Source organism: Lampris incognitus, chromosome 13 (genome assembly GCF_029633865.1).
Source record: "Lampris incognitus isolate fLamInc1 chromosome 13, fLamInc1.hap2, whole genome shotgun sequence".
Taxonomy (NCBI): domain Eukaryota; kingdom Metazoa; phylum Chordata; class Actinopteri; order Lampriformes; family Lampridae; genus Lampris; species Lampris incognitus.
The window spans coordinates 48,365,168-48,384,091 of NC_079223.1; the positions used below are offsets into that span (position 1 = coordinate 48,365,168).

An 18,924-nucleotide genomic window follows, 5' to 3' on the forward strand; every position below is an offset into this window, starting at 1 on the left:
GGAAAACCTGGCGTACACTGAGGCCGGAGACTGCGGCTGGACTCAAACCACACAATGCATTTAACGTTGCCTCCCCGGTCCCCAGCTGAATAACATCCATGTGACAGTGGCTGTGCCAACACTGTGTCCATACAGAGCTGACGTGTCCTCTCCCAGCACCTCCTCATGCATGTATGGAGGAGCTGCGTTGACAAAGAAGGCTCCTTGAGGTGACAGGGCAGATAAATCATCGCCTCGCCAAAAAAAAAAGAAGAAAAAAAATCTTAGACCACAGAAATGGCCGTCTCCTCTGGTGTAATGACACAGTGAAATGCACCAATCAGGTCTTGCTGCCACGGGGCTGAGAGGAAGCAATCTCTTCAGCCCGGCGTAATTGGGACTCCAGAGATGGTTCATTACTGGGGGCTCCTCCTCAACCATGCCTGTCCAAATACCTCTCTCTCGCTGTCATCACTCTGCTAACTCTGCAGCCTCATTACCCAGAGCAAAGGGTGCCAAGGGGTCACCCTTCCACATCGTTCATCACACGGCGTCGGATGTCAACAACCTCCTGCTGCCAGGACGGTAGTGGGGTGGTCCTGGTTTTGTTGGTGCCCTGGACATGCTCATGCAATACGCTCAGCACAGAAAAAGCAAAATTAAAAAGAACCTCTGTTGTAATAACAGTGTATGTCTCTGTTACCTGCAGCCTTATCGATCTGGTTCATAACCTGCAGATAAAACTGACTAGATCAAGGAGATAGAACATACTAATGGTATCCCTGGACATTTCTTTACACTATCAATCTTAATGCAAATGGTAAAACCGATGGACTGGCAAACTAATTGCGAAACATTATGTGAAATGGAATAACTGTAATGTAAAATCACCAGAGTATGGGGGGCAGAAGCAAAAAACAAGTTGAGTATTGACCCTAAATTGACCGTATTCCACAACACGGCTTTAGTTCACTTGCTCAAACTGCCTCGCTGAAAATATAGCATAAATTGACCATGTTTATGCAATATATATATATATTGAGCTGGATAGCTAAGTAAGTAAAAACATCACCTTTCCATGCCGGAGATCGGGGCTCAAACCCCGGTTGGGACAAGTCTCCAGTAACAGTATGTGAGTTAGACTCCTATGCTATACAAGCCAGCTACCTTGGATATGAGAGAGTGTAACATGGATAGAGTCAGACCGGCTCAGACGTCGTCCAGGTTAACAAGGTCCACGTCAGGTGTTGGGGAACCAGAGCAACCTGATGAGACATGGTATATGGGAACAAGACATTCATGGACAAGGACCAAGAACCTGGAACTGATGGATGTTACTATAACAGCAGACCCCTGGAGAGGGGCTATATGAAGTGAACGTGGGAACTGTGGACCAAAAGGAGACCTACTTCCACACTGACTCAGAAGCAGCTAGGTTCAAGGTGGAGGTGGGATTACATCAAGAATCGGCTCTGAGCCCTTTCTTGTTTGCAATGACGATAGACTGGTTGACGGACGAGATCAGGCAGGAGTGTCCATGGACGATGATGTTCGCAGATGACATTGTGATCAGTAGCGAGAGTAGGGTGCAGGTTGAGGAGAGCCTGGAGAGGTGGAGGTATGCACTGGAGAGAAGAGGAATGAAAGTCAGTAGGAGCAAGACGGAATACATATGCCTGAATGAGAGGGAGGACAGGGGAATGGTCAGGATGCAAGGAGTGGAGGTGACGAAGGTATTTGAGTTTAAATACTTGGGGTCAACTGTCCAAAGTAATGGGGAGTGCAGGACAGAGGTGAAGAAGAGACTGCAGGCAGGGTGGAGTGGGTGGAGAAGAGCGTCAGGAGTGATTTGTGACAGAAGGGGACCAGCAAGAGTTAAAGGGAAGGTTTACAACATGGTTGTGAGACCAGCTATGTTATATGGTTTGGAGACAGTGGCACTGACGAAAAGACAGGAGGTGGAGCTGGAGGTGGCAGACATGAAGATGCTAAGATTTTCACTGGGAGTGACGAAGAAGGACAGGATTAGGAACGAGTATATTAGAGGGACAGCTCAGGTTGGACGGTTTGGAGACAAAGCAAGAGAGCCAAGATTGAGATGGTGTGGACATGTGTGGAGGAGAGATGCTGGGTATATTGGGAGAAGGATGCTGAATATGGAGCTGCCAGGGAAGAGGAGAAGAGGAAGGCCAAAGAGGAGGTTTATGGATGTGGTGAGGGAGGACATTTAGGTGGCTGGTGTGACAGAGGAAGACGCAGAATGCAGGAAGAAATGGAAATGGATGATCTGCTGTGGCGCCCCCTAACGGGAGCAGCCAAAAGTAGTAGTAGTATCAAGCCAACCGGTCTGTTGAGGATGCAGTTAGCATAGCCCTGCACCATGCCCTGCAACACCTGGAATCACCAAACACCTACGCACGCATCCTGTTCATAGACTTTAGTATAGGAACACTGACCCAGCCATATGCCACTGGATTCGGAGCTTCCTGTGGAACAGGCCACAGAGGGTGAAGGTTAATAACCTAACCTCACACCCTCTTACCATCAGTACAGGTGCTCCTCGGGGCTGTGTTCACTCCCCCTGGCTCTTCTCACTTTACACCACCCACCTCACATCCACGGACAGTTCCGTTAAAATAATAAAATACGCTGATGACACAACCATTGTAGGCCTCATCTCCAACAATGATGAAACCCAGTACAGCACTGAAGTAGACCAAGCTGACACTTGGTGCGCAAACAACAACCTGCTGCTTAATACAGCCAAAACCCAAGAACTCATTATTGACTTCCGATGCATGCCGGATCCTAAAACACCCATACAAATGAACGGAGACCCCATCACCACCACCGACTCTTTTAAATTCCTTGGAACATACATCAGCAATAACCTGAAGTGGAAAACTAACACTGAACACATCACTGCAAAAGCTCAACAATGACTTTATTTTCTTAGGCAGCTTAAAAAATACCGGATCAAACATCAACTTCTTGTTGTGTTTTACTCAGCCATTATCAAGTCCATCAAAACATCTTCTATTACAGTATCACGGTATGGTACGGTGGCACGGACAGTCAAACGCGGAAAAAACTGCAGCGGATTGTCAACAAGGCATCCAAAATCATGGGCAACCCATTCCCCTCAGTTGAGTCTCTACATACTAACCAGACTGTAAAGCGAGCAGGGAAGATCACCTCTGACCCCTTACATCCTGCTCATCACCTCTTCCGGCTCCTTCCCTCAGGGAGGCGCTACAGGTCACTGTCAACTAAAACTAAACGCTTCGCAAACAGTTTTTTCCCCTAGCCAGCAGGACTCTGAATTCCTCCCTGAAGTCCCCTCCTCACACGCCATTGGCATAAATACCACCATTCACCTGTTCTGCCTGATATGTTTATTTCTATTATTGTGTAACTGTATAGTTCGTGATAACATGTGGAATGTCTGTTGTTGTCCACGTATGTATTGTGCTGCAGAGTGTAAAGTGTACCAAAAACAAATTCCATCTATCTATCTATCTATCTATCTATCTATCTATCTATCTATCTATCTATCTATCTATGCAGTTCAAACACCCTGAATGGCCGCCCAGTAGGCAGGAGATACATGAGGACAGACCCCAACCAGCTGAAACAATCCTACCAGCCATGACAGCTGAAGCTACTGAATTTCAAATGAGAATCATGGCCAGACTAAAGATAGTCAACCACCGGTCTCGGCTTCCACGACTTGGTGGCAAAGTACTATCACTTACACAACATCCCAACTGCCACCATATCAATGAGCTTGTATATGCCACTGCAACCATAATCCTGGAGATGCTTGGGAACAGGATTAAGAACACAGGTCACCAACAGTACCCTCCATGGAAGAGAAGGCTGGAAGCCAAGCTCAAAGCAGCACGGAGAGATGTTAGCCAATTAACAGAGGTGCAGAAAGGTGTGATCAAGACAGGCCCTCAGCTGTACTTCTTCAACGGCAATAAGTGAGGCCCTGCAAACTGCCAAACAAAGGCTCACAGCTCTGGCCGCCAGGCTGAAGAGATACACTAGAGAAGCAGAAACCAAAAGAGTAAATGGCCTGTTCCTCAAAGAGCCATCCAGAGTGTACTCCCAGCTGCAGAGTAACAAAGAGAAAACATCACACCCACCCAGAGCAGAGACTGAGCAATACCGGAAGTATATATGGGGAAAAAGGCATCACACAACACTAATGCCCAGTGGCTGGTAGGCCTAAGAGCAGAACACAGCAATATCCCAGAACAAGAACCAGCTATCATCACAGTGGCCAACATCCAACGACGAGTCTCAAACATGAAGAGCTGGACTGCACCAGGCCCTGACATGATTCATGCCTACTGGTTGAAGAAGCTAAGTGCAACACATTTGAATTAATAAATTCAGCGGTATTCGCCTTTAAGTGTAAGAAGAATCATTTATTAAGGAGTTTGAGAATATAAAAATTATAGAGGAATTAACAATAACAAGTAAAAATAAGTAACAGTAATAAGTTCAGAGACATACACTACCGTTCAAAAGTTTGGGATCACCCAAACAATTTTGTGTTTTCCATGAAAAGTCACACTTATTCACCACCATATGTTGTGAAATGAATAGAAAATAGAGTCAATACATTGAAAAGGTTAGAAATAATGATTTGTATTTGAAATAAGATTTTTTTTACATCAAACTTTGCTTTCATCAAAGAATCCTCCATTTGCAGCAATTACAGCATTGCAGACCTTTGGCATTCTAGCTGTTAATTTGTTGAGGTAATCTGGAGAAATTGCACCCCACGCTTCCAGAAGCAGCTCCCACAAGTTGGATTGGTTGGATGGGCACTTCTTGCGTACCATACGGTCAAGCTGCTCCCACAACAGCTCAATGGGGTTCAGATCTGGTGACTGCGCTGGCCACTCCATTACCGATAGAATACCAGCTGCCTGCTTCTGCTCTAAATAGTTCTTGCACAATTTGGAGGTGTGTTTAGGGTCATTGTCCTGTTGTAGGATGAAATTGGCTCCAATCAAGCGCTGTCCACTGGGTATGGCATGGCGTTGCAAAATGGAGTGATAGCCTTCCTTATTCAGAATCCCTTTTACCCTGTACAAATCTCCCACCTTACCAGCACCAAAGCAACCCCAGACCATCACATTACCTCCACCATGCTTAACAGATGGCGTCAGGCATTCTTCCAGCATCTTTTCATTTGTTCTGCGTCTCACAAACGTTCTTCTTTGTGATCCAAACACCTCAAACTTGGATTCATCCGTCCACAACACTTTTTTCCAGTCTTCCTCTGTCCAATGTCTGTGTTCTTTTGCCCATCTTAATCTTTTCCTTTTATTGGTCAGTCTCAGATATGGCTTTTTCTTTGCCACTCTGCCCTGAAGCCCAGAACCCCGCAGCCGCCTCTTCACTGTAGATGTTGACACTGGTGTTTTGCGGGTACTATTTAATGAAGATGCCAGTTGGGGACCTGTGAGGCGTCTGTTTCTCAAACTAGAGACTCTAATGTACTTATCTTCTTGCTCAGTTGTGCAACGCGGCCTCCCACTTCTTTTTCTACTCTGGTTAGAGCCTGTTTGTGCTGTCCTCTGAAGGGAGTAGTACACACCGGTGTAGGAAATCTTCAATTTCTTAGCAATTTCTCGCATGGAATAGCCTTCATTTCTAAGAACAAGAATAGACTGTCGAGTTTCAGATGAAAGTTCTCTTTTTCTGGCCATTTTGAGCGTTTAATTGACCCCACAAATGTGATGCTCCAGAAACTCAATCTGCTCAAAGGAAGGTCAGTTTTGTAGCTTCTGTAACGAGCTAAACTGTTTTCAGATGTGTGAACATGATTGCACAAGGGTTTTCTAATCATCAATTAGCCTTCTGAGCCAATGAGCAAACACATTGTACCATTAGAACACTGGAGTGATAGTTGCTTGAAATGGGCCTCTATACACCTATGTAGATATTGCACCAAAAACCAGACATTTGCAGCTAGAATAGTCATTTACCACATTAGCAATGTATAGAGTGTATTTCTTTAAAGTTAAGACTAGTTTAAAGTTATCTTCATTGAAAAGTACAGTGCTTTTCCTTCAAAAATATGGACATTTCAATGTGATCCCAAACTTTTGAACGGTAGTGTAGTTCATATTATGGTTTTTATTCTGAGGTAGCATGCTCAGTCTTCTTCAGACGGTTTGCTCTCAAAGCGATGTTCCTCCTTGTCTCCCGCTCAATGACTGTTGGTGGAGGAGACGAAGAGGGAGCACCTGCATTGGCCATGGCAGCAGTGGAGTTTTCAGCCTGAACTTCACCCGTTTTCATTTTCTTTCCTGGGGGCTCCACTCCGGCAATGAATCTCCACAAAGCTGGGTTTGTTTAACAGCCCAGATGACAAGTACTTCAAATACTGTAACAAAAAAACAATCGGGCGGTTTGATGACTGACGCAATTACGTACTACACATGACACAAGCAGCACAGCAGATCTAGCAGATTGAAGTGACAGCAAACCAGCAGCTTTCTCCAGCACGTGTCTCATCTTATCATCAGCCGCTTCTCCGGGGTCAGGTCGGGGTGGCAGCAAGCTAAGTAGGCCACTCCAGACATCCAACTCCCCAGCAACGCCCTCCAGCTCCTCCTGGGGGATCCCAAGCTGTTCCCAGGCCAGATTGGACATGTAGTTCCTCCAGCGAGTTCTGGGTCTACCCCGGGGTCTCCTCCTAGCGAAACCTGCCTGGAAAACCTCCAAAGGAAGGCACCCAGGACGCATCCTAATCAGATTTCCAAACCACCTCAACTGGCTCCTTTCAACACGAAGGAGCAGTGGCTCTACTCCAAGCTCCCTCCGGATGTCTATTTCTAAAGCTGAGCCCAGACACCCTTCAGAGGAAACTCATTTCAACCGCTTGCATCCGTGATCTCACCCTTTCGGTCACTACCCAAAGCTCATGACCATAGGTGAGGGTTGGAACAAAGACTGACTGGTAAATTAAGAGATTTGCCTTCCAGCTCAGCTCCCTCTTCACCACAATAGTCCGGTACAACTGTCAGGTCCATCCGTCCAGTCCATCTGGTCATGTGCAAAATTCTTTTTTTTCTACTGGCCAGAGTGGCAGGTGGTCTCCATAATTTACTCGCCAAAGACTAAATCTACCTGCATTTGGCAACTGGCGAATGTTGATTTTGGACCCTGTCGTGGCAATAATTTAACTCCACTCTGACAATAAATGAGATAAAAATCTCTCACAGTATTGTCACACTTTAATATGTTCATGAACAGATGCCCAAAGCATAGATACTTAAGTGCGTGCCCTAACCTCAAAACGCACTCCCTTTACACCTTGCAGCCCAAACATGCTTACTGTCATGGTCATAATGGTGTGCACCCAGAGTTTCTCCCCAATCCTGCTTGGAGGAAGTAGCTTATCTTTATTGGTAGACTGTCATCCTAATGGATAACAGAACTTGCTCGAAGAGTTCATAGGTCAGGTCTCCCCTCTTCCTAATCTTCCATCTCGTAATTCTCCAGAGCCGTTCCTTCACACATTTTTACACTCAAGTGAGCATCCCATACATTCCTCTGCTCTCAGCTAACGGTAAACAATAGGCCTTCATCAGTTCAAACAGGAGAAGCGACATCATCGCACCACCTTCGATTTGCCACACATGAACTTTAAGCATCTATCCAAGCAGACTAAAATTAAACATGGTAAAGGTCATAAATGGTCAAACATTAAAAGTAAGCAAACATCATATATGATTACATGGCAGAAAAATTGCCTTCACAGACCCAAAATATCATTTTCGTTCCATACGCAGGACTCTAGTAAGTGCTCATTAGAGGCTCAAACATGTCACTCATCTTCACTCCCAGCATTAATGTTTTCATCACTCCTATACACCCCTATAGCAATTTCAACTTTAAAAAGATGGATCCAGTTTTGAAGTCACTTCAAATTTAAAACATCATCTCAATTAGGGGGCAGCACGGTGGTGCAGCGGTTAGCACGGTCGCCTCACAGCAAAAAGGTCCTGGGTTCGAACCCCGGGGTAGTCCAACCCTGAGGGTTGTCCTGGGTCGTCCTCTGTGTGGCGTTTGCATGTTCTTCCCGTGTCTACGTGGGTTTCCTCCAGGTGCTCCGGTTTCCCCCCACAGTCCAAAGACATGTAGGTCAGGTGAATCGGCCGTACTAAATTGTCCCTAGGTGTGAATGTGTGCGTGTGTGTGTGTTGGCCCTGTGATGGTCTGGCGGCCTGTCCAGGGTGTCTCCCTGCCTGCCACCCAATGACTGCTGGGATAGGCTCCAGCATCCCTGCCACCCTGAGAGCAGGATAAGCGGTTTGGATAATGGATGGATGGAGCTCAATTAGGACCTAACAGCAACAATCATCTATTCCCTCCCCCAACCCTCAACCCTTGGTCTACAACGTTTAAAGAGGCCATATCATGCTCATTCCAGCTCTATATTCTTATTCTGGGGTTCCGCTAGAATAGCTTTGCATGATTCACAGTAAAGAAAAAATAAATTATTTATATCATACTGCCCTTTATGCAGCCCCTCAGTTCATCCTCTGTCTGAACAAGCTGTTTTAGCTTGTTTTAGCTGTCTCTTTAAGCCCCCCCCCCCATGTCCACTGCTGTCTTCTGATTGGCCAACTTCTGGAAGCCTGCCGAGGGGTAGCACTCAGATAGCACCATCAGATAGCAGGTAGCACCATGTGAGCACCGCCTCATCGTCAGTGTTGCTATCATGTTACATAGTGATGTAGATAAGTTATGGAAGAAAACGCTGGACTACAAATGAGGTGTTTCAGGCAGCGTTTTCTGTCAGAGACAATAACTCCCTCTGGCGTGGACTTGGGGCTTTATAACTCTTTAGACGTTTTACATGCACCTCCCAGCCATATAACACATTAGAGGAGAGGGAAAACCCCAAAAAACATATGTCCTCTTTAAAGATTTATTTCACACTGACACATTTCCCTGACCTGATGATCTAAATCAAAAATACATTTTACCTCACTCCAAAATGTTTTTTTCAAGTAAGTGATTTTACACAAAACCAATTTCCCTCATTTCCTGCTCGTCCACCTCAACTCACTTTGGAAAATATGTTAATCTCTGACCCCTCTGCTCAAAAAGAGCTAACATTCTTATGAGAGCCTCTTAAGCTTAGAAAATCATTCAACTCAGGGGTGTCTGAGCGGCGTGGCGGTCTATTCCGTTGTCTACAAACACGGGGCTCGCCGGTTCAAATCCCCCAACACGGGGATCGCCGGTTCGAATCCCCGCGTTACCTCAGGCTTGGTCGGGCATCCCTACAGACACAAATGGCCGTGTCTGCGGGTGGGAAGCCGGATGTGGGTATGTGTCCTGATTGCTGCACTAGCGCCTCCTCTGGTCGGTTGGAGCGCCTGTTCGGGGGCGAGGGGGAACTGGGAGGGGAACAGCGTGATCCTCCCTCGTGCTACGTCCCCCTGGTGAAACTCCTCACTGTCAGGTGAAAGGAAGCGGCTGGCAACGCCACATGTATTGGAGGAGACATGTGGTAGTCTGCAGCCCCCCCCCCCGGATAAGCAGAGGGGGTGGAGCAGAGACTGGGACGGCTCAGAAGAGTGATGCAAAAAAGCCCAAAGCTGTTGTGTGTTGGGGCAGCAGGCTGAGGGTAGCGGATGCAAACAGGCTCAATAAACTGATCCACAAGGCCAGTGACATTGTGGGGGTGGAGCTGGACTTTCTGGCGGTGGATTCTGAGAGCTTCCTGTTGAAGTGTTGAAGCTATGTGCCATCATGGACAATGTCTCCCACCCACTCCATGACGTGCTGGTCGGGCACAGGACTAATTTTAGTGATAGACTCATTCTACCAAAATGCAGTACAGAGCACCATAGGAGGTCATTCCTGCCTGTGGCCATCAAACTTTAAAACTCCTCCCTCAGAGTCTCAGACACTATGAGGCAATTGACCTTTCGCAAAGTACCGCCCCAGAACGGTGCTTCTCCAATCCTACCTTAGCAACGGTCCGTCAAGCTTTCAAACACACAGCAAAATGCTGAAACGGTGGGCCTATGGGATCTGCAAATCGGAGACTAGATATCTGGAAAGTTTGGAGGGGGTCTAATTTTCTTTCCCTTCCCGAAACCCGGAACGCAAGAAGCGCAATGTGGGCAATAGATTTGGCAGTATAGCAGACCCCATGGCCAGCTTCATCCATCCAAAATCAACACAAATACCTGCCTGCTCCAAGCTAAGCTAGCTACTAGCTACTATTGATAGCTAACACAGCTAACGTGTTATTACTGCTACTTTTACCCACACAATGCGCCGATTTCTTCCTTCATGTTTTGGTGTTTTCCGGCTACTTCCTGGATAGTTCTGAAATGCTTGACGGGCATAGCAACAGTAACTAAGGGGGGGCGAAAGGTCAATAGTCATTAGACTGCCCCTTCCACTTATTTTACCCTGTCAGGTGTTTGTTTCATGCTACAGTAATACAGTATAGATAGGGTGTTACATGCTGGAGCATGCTGCACATATGTTTACACATCTTATTCTTATTTCTGTTTCTTATTTTATCTTCTATTCATTCATTCATTCATCATCAGCCGCTTCTCCAGGGTCGGGTCGTGGTGACAGCAAGCTAAGTAGGGCACACGAGACATCCTTCTCCCCAGCAATGCCCTTCACCTCCCCCTGGAGGATCCTAAGGTGTCCCCAGGCCAGATTGGATATGTAATCCCTCCAGCGAGTTCTGGGTCTACCCCAGAATCTCCTCCCATTTGGCCCTGCCTGGAAAACCTCCAAAGGAAGGCACCCAGGAGGCATCCTAATCAGATTCCCGAACCACCTCAACGGGCTCCTTTCGACACAAAGGAGCAGCGGCTCTACTCCGAGCTGCTTCCGGATGTTCAAGCTCCTCACCCTATCTCTAAGGCTGAGCCCAGACACCCTACGGAGGAAACTCATTTCAGCCGCTTGTATCCGCAATCTCACCCTTTCGGTCACTACCCAAAGCTCATGACCATAGGTGAGGGTTGGAATGAAGACTGACTAGTAAATTGAGAGCTTTGTCTTCCGGCTCAGCTCTCTCTTCACTACAATGGTGCGGTACAACGTCCACATTACTGCTGATGCTGCACCAATCCACCTGTCAATCTCCCGCTCCATCCTACCCTCACTCATGAACAAGACCCCGAGAAATGTGAACTCCTTCAATTGAGGCAACAACCCATCCCCAACCCGGAGGGAGCAATCCACCATTTTCCGGAAGAGAATTTTATCTTCTATTTCTATGTATCTCTATTTACTTGTTATCTTTTATCTTGTTAGTTTTTCTTTACGAGAGCGTGAGTGTCTGTAATAGCACCCAATTTCCCCTCGGGGATGAATAAAGTATTTCTGATTCTGAAACAACCCGCATGCTTAGGACTACATCTGAGTTTGGTCACCGATGTGGAGATAAATCACAACATTGAAAACATAAAGTGAGAGAGTGTTGCGTCCCAAATCATGTGCAAGTACAGTTACCTGAAAACTCCAGTCTGAGTGGTGTCATGTCAGCTGCACTGAGAGATTTTAGATTCCTATCAGAGTCACTTCCACATGTGAACGTGGTCAAAATCAGATCTGAAAATATCCATTTCCATGTGCTTTTTTCCCCTGGTAACACGATCATAATACATATCTGATATGTGCCATATGTGAGCAAAATAAGATTAAAAAAAAAAATCTCAGAACTGGGTCACTTGTACAAGCCGGTCTAATCATGGCTTCATTTCTCCACATAACTGACAGCAATCTCAAGCTGTTACAGGCCACATTACATGCGGTACCAATCCAAGCTGCAAGCACCATGATTTCAATTTACCAGGCAACTGGAACCTATCAACACTTGTGATGCATTGCACCATCTTCTTTCTCAACTCATGACCTTGCTCGCCATCACTCAAGGAGGAGCTTTTCCATCTGACTAGACTTCTGACAGGCTTCTCTATTATAGAGGGAATTACTTCCTCATCAATCTGAAAGCTCCCCTGCACAAATCTCCCCTTAACAATCGACAAACCCCTCCTAGATGTGCTAAGTCTGACCTTCATCCCTGCCCATTTTAGATGATCACGCTGCTTCGCCAAAAGCCTCCGAGTACGTGGAGCTGTGGTTGAACTGGTCATGTTATCCATGTACACTCTGATGGGAGGGAGATGCACTCCGCCCTGCAACTTCTCACTACAAACAACCCCCTTAGGACCCAGACACACCAAACCGACAGGCGGCGACAAAGGTCGACTGTTGCGTCACCTCAAGTCGCCTGCCGTCTGGGCCAAAAAGCAGCACTTGAACACACCGCAAAGACTACAGCCGACGGCCCTGATTCACTAGCTTAGCACTGATTCGCTGAGCTGAGCAGCCAATCAGAGTGATCTCTCTCACCGACGGGCTCTGCCGATTCAACATGCTGAATTGAGCGTAAAGCTGCCGGCAGGAGTCCGACTAGTGCCGACGGTGTGAGACACACTGCAAAACCTAGGGTCACAGATGCTCACTGACGGCCCGACACTGGCTGACGGGCCAGGGCCCTTAGATGCCCTTGCTATCACCTCCACGGCCATATCAAAAGCTAAGGGTGAAACAGCACAACCTGTCATTCTCCCTGTCTCCAGCCACTGACACCAGGGTTTGTACTCACTTGCAGAGAAACAAAACTGAATATCATCAAAATGTGCCCGAACTAGCCGAGTAATACCACCGGAAAAAGAAACTAAATGTCGTCCACAAACGATTATGTAGCACTGTCAAAAACACCACAGAGAGATCTCTTCTCTCTCTTAGGCTTCGTGAATTTGAAGAGCCTCGATCTCGACTGCCCCGCCATGCCACCTTCCAAGAGGACAAGGAGATCGTCTGAACAAACCCGCGGCAGCAGAACTGCCTGGGAGCGCAGCCCTGAGCGTCGTCCCAGACGCCAGTTGGAGTGTTCCTGGCTCACGGGCTACGAGGACTACCGCCACGCTGCCGTGCGAGACGAGTGCATCCTTGCGACCCATGTCGCATGCTGCACGTGCCCATGCGGGGCGGCACGGTGGTGCAGTGGTTAGCGCGGTCGCCTCACAGCAAGAAGGTTATGGGTTCGAGCCCCGGGGTAGTCCAACCTTGGGGGTAGCCCCGGGTCATCCACTGTGTGGAGTTTACATGTTCTCCCCGTGTCTGCGTGGCTTTCCTCCGGGGGCTCTGGTTTCCTCCCACAGTCCAAAGACTAATTTGTCCCTAGGTGTGAATGTGTGTGTGGGCCCTGTGATGGTCCGGCGGCCTGTCCAGGGTGTCTCCCCGCCTGCCTCCCATGACTGCTGGGATAGGCTCCAGCATCCCCGCAACCTTCAGAGCAGGATAAGCGGTTTGGATAATGGATGCCAAGTCATACTTGTGTGCTCTAAGGGAACAATCCCGGAATTCTGGCTTTCTGTACCCCGCCGTCAATCAAGCCGAGTCATCTTTAAATACACGACCGATCTCTGTGCTACTGCACTACAGAAGAACCTCCCTCCTATATTAAGAATTGTGAAACGGCAGCAGGAATAGGTGTGATGAGATGTGATGAGACGGTACCTGAGAGAAGGACGACAACAGGGCCGGAGGCAGCAAGTCAGGGACGTGAACAGAAACTGGAGGCCCTGTCCAGTTACTCTGAGCAAAGAAATGGAGACAAGCCACCGCCAGGACCATCACGACCACCTCCCTGTGCAGAGGAAAGAGAAAAGAGACATTAGAGTACTGTGAAGAGCAGACCGGCTACACAAGCAGCAGATTTGAAGCTGAAATCCACAACCGAAGCCGTTACTTTATCCGTTTGGAGCGTGATGACAATGTGGCGATTTTGTTGGACAGACAATGTGACAGTAAGACGGTGTTGGGACATAGCTACATGTAGGGGGCAGACAGAACTTGACTGCTTGTCACCGGTTTCCTTGGACTGCAAACCAGGTGGAGCAGCCGCCGTGGCTGGTGTGCTGCCGGCTCAGCAGTAAACAGATGCCGCCCTTGTACAAATGCATCCTGGGGCCAATGCGAACACAGTCTGATGTGTTCCAAACTACACCACACTCTGTGGCAACGCTGTTGTACAGTCATACTGGTTGCCATGGCCACAGCGACATCATGTTTCAATCTTTTTCCCTGCTGGAAATGTTTCAACACGTACGTGTTTGCTGCTGCACCGGCCTTCGTTCTACCCAGTCAACACATTTAAACTGCGCCCGGGTGGTGTAGCGGTCTATTCTGTTGCTTACCAACACGGGGATCGTTGGTTCGAATCCCCGTGTTGCCTCCGGCTTGGTCGGGCATCCCTACAGACACAATTGGCCGTGTCTGTGGGTGGGAAGCCGGATGTGGGTATGTGTCCTGATCGCTGCACCAGCGCCTCCTCTGGTCGGTTGGGGCGCCTGTTCGGGGGTGAGGGGGGGACAGCGTGATCCTCCCACGTGCTACGTCCCCCTGGTGAAACTCCTCACTGTCAGGTGAAAAGAAGCAGCTGGCGACTCCACATGTATGGGAGGAGGCATGTGGTAGTCGGCAGCCCTCCCTGGATTGGCAGAGGGGGTGGAGCAGCGACCGGGACGGCTCGGAAGAGTTGGGCGATTGGCCAAGTACAATTGGGGAGAAAAGGGGGAAAAATCCAAAAAGAAAAAACCCACATTTAAACAGTGGAATACGGAGACCAGAGATTCTCTCCAACCATGGTAGTATTATGAGACCTGACTCCATGATCCAGATGGATAAAAAAACACATTTGTTAATGGAGAAAACCACAGATTTCAGCTTTAAAATAATTATTATAATTATAATAAACTATTTATAAAGAACTTTTCTTTTTCAATAATATTTTATTGGAAGGAGTATTGGCTTTACAAAAAAAACAACAACAACATACGAATACAACGGAAATGGAAATGATTGTCCCGCCAATATTTTGGTAATTTCCCACCCCCACCCAACCTTCACCCACTGCTGGTGCAAAACAAAAACCCTCCATCATCCAAACCGCTTATCCTGCTCTCGGGGTCGCGGGGATGCTGGAGCCTATCCCAGCAGTCATTGGGCAGCAGGTGGGGAGACACCCATCACAGGGCCAACACACACAGACCTAGGGACAATTCAGTATGGGCGAGTCAGCTGACCTACAGGTCTTTGGACTGTGGGAGGAAACTGGAGCCCCCGGAGGAAGCCCACGCAAACACGAGGAGAACATGCAAAGTCCACACAGAGGACCACCCCCAACGTTGGACTACCCCGGGGCTCGAACCCGGGACCTTCTTGCTGTGAGGCGACTGCGCAAAAGTGCCACCCGCAAAGTAAAAAATAAAAATAAGCATTAATTACGGTAATAATATTATAAGATGAATTAAAAACTACAAATTAAAAATAAAATAGGTTAGAGAGCTTAACATCAACAAGATGCACTCAGTCAGCTCATAAGCACCGCGTTCAGGAACATGAGGTCGAGCACCATGTACAAAGGAACTGTCAGCAGTTGTTTCTGTTTACACAAGTCGTGCTTCATCATGTCATACATCTTACTGACCGGAGGAAAACACATCCCGTATGTCGTAAGTACAGCAGTCTACACAGCACCCAACTACAATCAAGACATACAGTACAAATACCCTCCACTCCTTCATATCTTTCTGAACTCCTTCATATCCACACCCCCCCCCCCCCCGCTCTCTCAGATCCTCTTCTGCTCTCCAACTCACGACACCATCGGCCCGCTGGACTACCATGGGGACTGGAGCTTGACTACCATGAGGTCTAGGGCCTTCAGTCATTCTGCCCCCCGTATTTGATAACCATGGGGTCTAGAGCTTGACTACCATGGGGTCTAGAGCCTTCAGTCATTCTGCCCCCCGTCTTGACTACCATGGGGTCTAGAGCTTGACTACCATGGGGTCTAGAGCCTTTAGTCATTCTGCCCCCCACCTTGACTACCATGGGGTCTAGAGCTTGACTACCATGAGGTCTAGAGCTTGACTACCATGAGGTCTAGGGCCTTCAGTCGTTCTGCCCCCCGCCTTGACTACCATGGGGTCTAGAGCTTGACTACCATGGGGTCTAGAGCCTTCAGTCATTCTGCCCCTCGCCTTGACTACCATGGGGTCTAGAGCTTGACTACCATGAGGTCTAGGGCTTGACTACCATGGGGTCTAGAGCCTTCAGTCATTCTGCCCCCCGCCTTGACTACCATGGGGTCTAGAGCTTGACTACCATGGGGTCTAGAGCCTTCAGTCATTCTGCCCCCCGCCTTGACTACCATGGGGTCTAGAGCCTTCAGTTGTTCTGCCCCCCACCTATGGAACTCTCTCCCACAAGACATTCACAACACTGACTCTCTTTCAACCTTCACATCCCATCTCAGAACCTATCTTTTCACACTGGCATATTCAGTCTGATCCACGCCTCACTGAGTTTTGTGAAAATGATGATTTTATACTTATCTGTTGTGTTAACTTTGTATTGTCTACCGTGCTTTGTTTTGACTTTATGCTGTCTGATACAGTGCTGCTGGTTTTTTACTGTGTTCTGTAAGGTGTTTCTGAGTTCTCTTAAAGGCGCCCACAAACAAAATGTATTATTATTATCATTATTATTATTATTAACTACTACTACTACTTTCGGCTGCTCCTGTTACGGGTCGCCACAGCGGATCATCCGTTTCCATCTCTTCCTGTCCTCTGCGTCTTCCTCTGTCACACCAGCCACCTGCATGTCCTCCCTCACCACATCCATAAACCTCCTCTTTGGCCTTCCTCTTCTCCTCTTGCCTGGCAGCTCCATATTCAGCCTCCTCCTCCCAATATACCCAGCATCTCTCCTCCACACACGTCCAAACCATCTCAATCTTGTCTCTCTTGCTTTGTCTCCAAACCATCCCACCTGAGCGGTCCCTCTAATATAATCGTTCCTAATCCTGTCCTTCTTCATCACTCCCAATGAAAATCTTATCATCTTCAACTCTGCCACCTCCAGCTCCTCCTCCTCCTGTCTTTTCATCAGTGCCACTGTCTCCAAACCATACAACACAGCTGGTCTCACAACCATCTTGTAAACTTTCCCTTTAACTCTTGCTGGTACCCTTCTGTCACAAATCACTCCTGACACTCTTCTCCACCCACTCCACCCTGCCTGCACTCTCTTCTTCACCTCCCTCCTGCACTCCCCATTACTTTGGACAGTTGACCCCAAGTATTTAAACTCATATGCCTTCATCACCTCCACTCCTTGCATCCTCACCATTCCACTGTCCTCCCTCTCGTTTACACATAGGTATTCCGTCTTGCTCCTACTGACTTTCATTCCTCTTCTCTCCAGTGCATACCTCCACCTCTCCAGGCTCTCCTCCACCTGCACCCTACTCTCACTACAGATCACAATGTCATCCGTGAACATCATAGTCCATGGAGACTCCTGCCTGATCTCATCCGTCAACCTGTCCATCACCATTGCAAACAAGAAAGGGCTCAGAGCTGATCCTTGATGTAATCCCACCTCCACCTTGAACCCATCTGTCATTCCTACCACACACCTCACCACTGTCACACTTCCCTCATACATATCCTGCACCACTCCTACATACTTCTCTGCTACTCCCGACTTCCTCATACAATACCACACCTCCTCTCTCGGCACCCTGTCGTATGCTTTCTCTAAATCCACAAAAACACAATGTGACTCCTTCTGGCCTCCTCTATACTTCTCAAACACCATTCTCAAAGCAAACATCACATCTGTGGTGCTCTTTCATGGCATGAAACCATACTGCTGCTGCTGATCATCACCTCTCCTCTTAACCTAGCTTCTATTACTCTTTCCCATATCTTCATGCTGTGGCTGATCAACTTTATTCCTCTGTAGTTGCTGCAGTTCTGCACATCACCCTTGTTCTTGAAGATCGGTACCAGTATGCTTCTTCTCCACTCCTCAGACATCCTCTCACTTTCCAAGATTGTGTTAAAAAATCTAGTTAAAAACTCCACTGCCATCTCTCCTAAACACCTCCATGCCTCCACAGGTATGTCATCAGGACCAACTGCCTTTCCACTCTTCATCCTCTTCATAGCTGCCCTCACTTCCTCCTTGCTAATCCACTGCACTTCCTGATTCACTATCCCCACATCATCCAACCTTCTCTCTCTCATTTTCTTCATCCATCAGCCCCTCAAAGTACTCCTTCCACCTTCTCAACACACTCTCCTCGCTTGTCAGCACATTTCCATCTCTATCCTTCATCGCCCTAACTTGCTGCACATCCTTCCCAGCTTGGTCCCTCTGTCTAGTCAATCGGTACAAGTCCTTTTCTCCTTCCTTAGTGTCCAGCCTCTCGTACAACTCACCATACGCCTTTTCCTTTGCCTTTGCCACCTCTCTCTTCACCTTATGCTGCATCTCCTTGTACTCCTGTCTACTTTCTTCATCTCTCTGACTATGCCACTTCTTCTTCACCAACCTCTTCCTCTGTATACTTTGCTGTACATCCTCGTTCCACCACCAAGTCTCCTTGTCTTCCTTCCTCTGTCCTGATGACACACCAAGTACCTTCCTAGCTGTCTCCCTCACTATTTCTGCAGTGGTTGTCCAGCCATCTGGCAACTCTTCACTACCACCCAGTACCTGTCTTACCTCCTCCCTGACTTCCACACACAGTCTTCCTTCTTCAACTTCCACCATTTGATCTTCGGCTCTGCCTCCATTCTCTTCCTCTTCTTGGTCTCCAAAGTCATCGTACAGACCACCATCCGATGCTGCCTAGTTACGTTCTCCCCTGTCACCACCTTGCAGTCTCCAATCCCTTTTAGATGGCGCCTTCTACATAAGATATAGTCCACCTGTGTGCACCTTCTTCCACTCTTGTACGTCACCCTGTGTTCCTCCCTCTTCTTGAAATATGTATTCACC

General features: G+C 47.8%; 1 protein-coding gene across 1 annotated transcript in view; it reads right to left on the minus strand.

The window, feature by feature from the left end:
- Positions 1–18,924, minus strand: part of ttc27 (tetratricopeptide repeat domain 27) — a 312,286-nt gene that overhangs the window by 281,749 nt on the left and 11,613 nt on the right. The window contains exon 3 of the mRNA XM_056291937.1: positions 13,585–13,714. Coding sequence (XP_056147912.1) covers positions 13,585–13,714 — 130 coding nt within the window. The remainder of the gene's footprint in view (positions 1–13,584; positions 13,715–18,924) is intronic.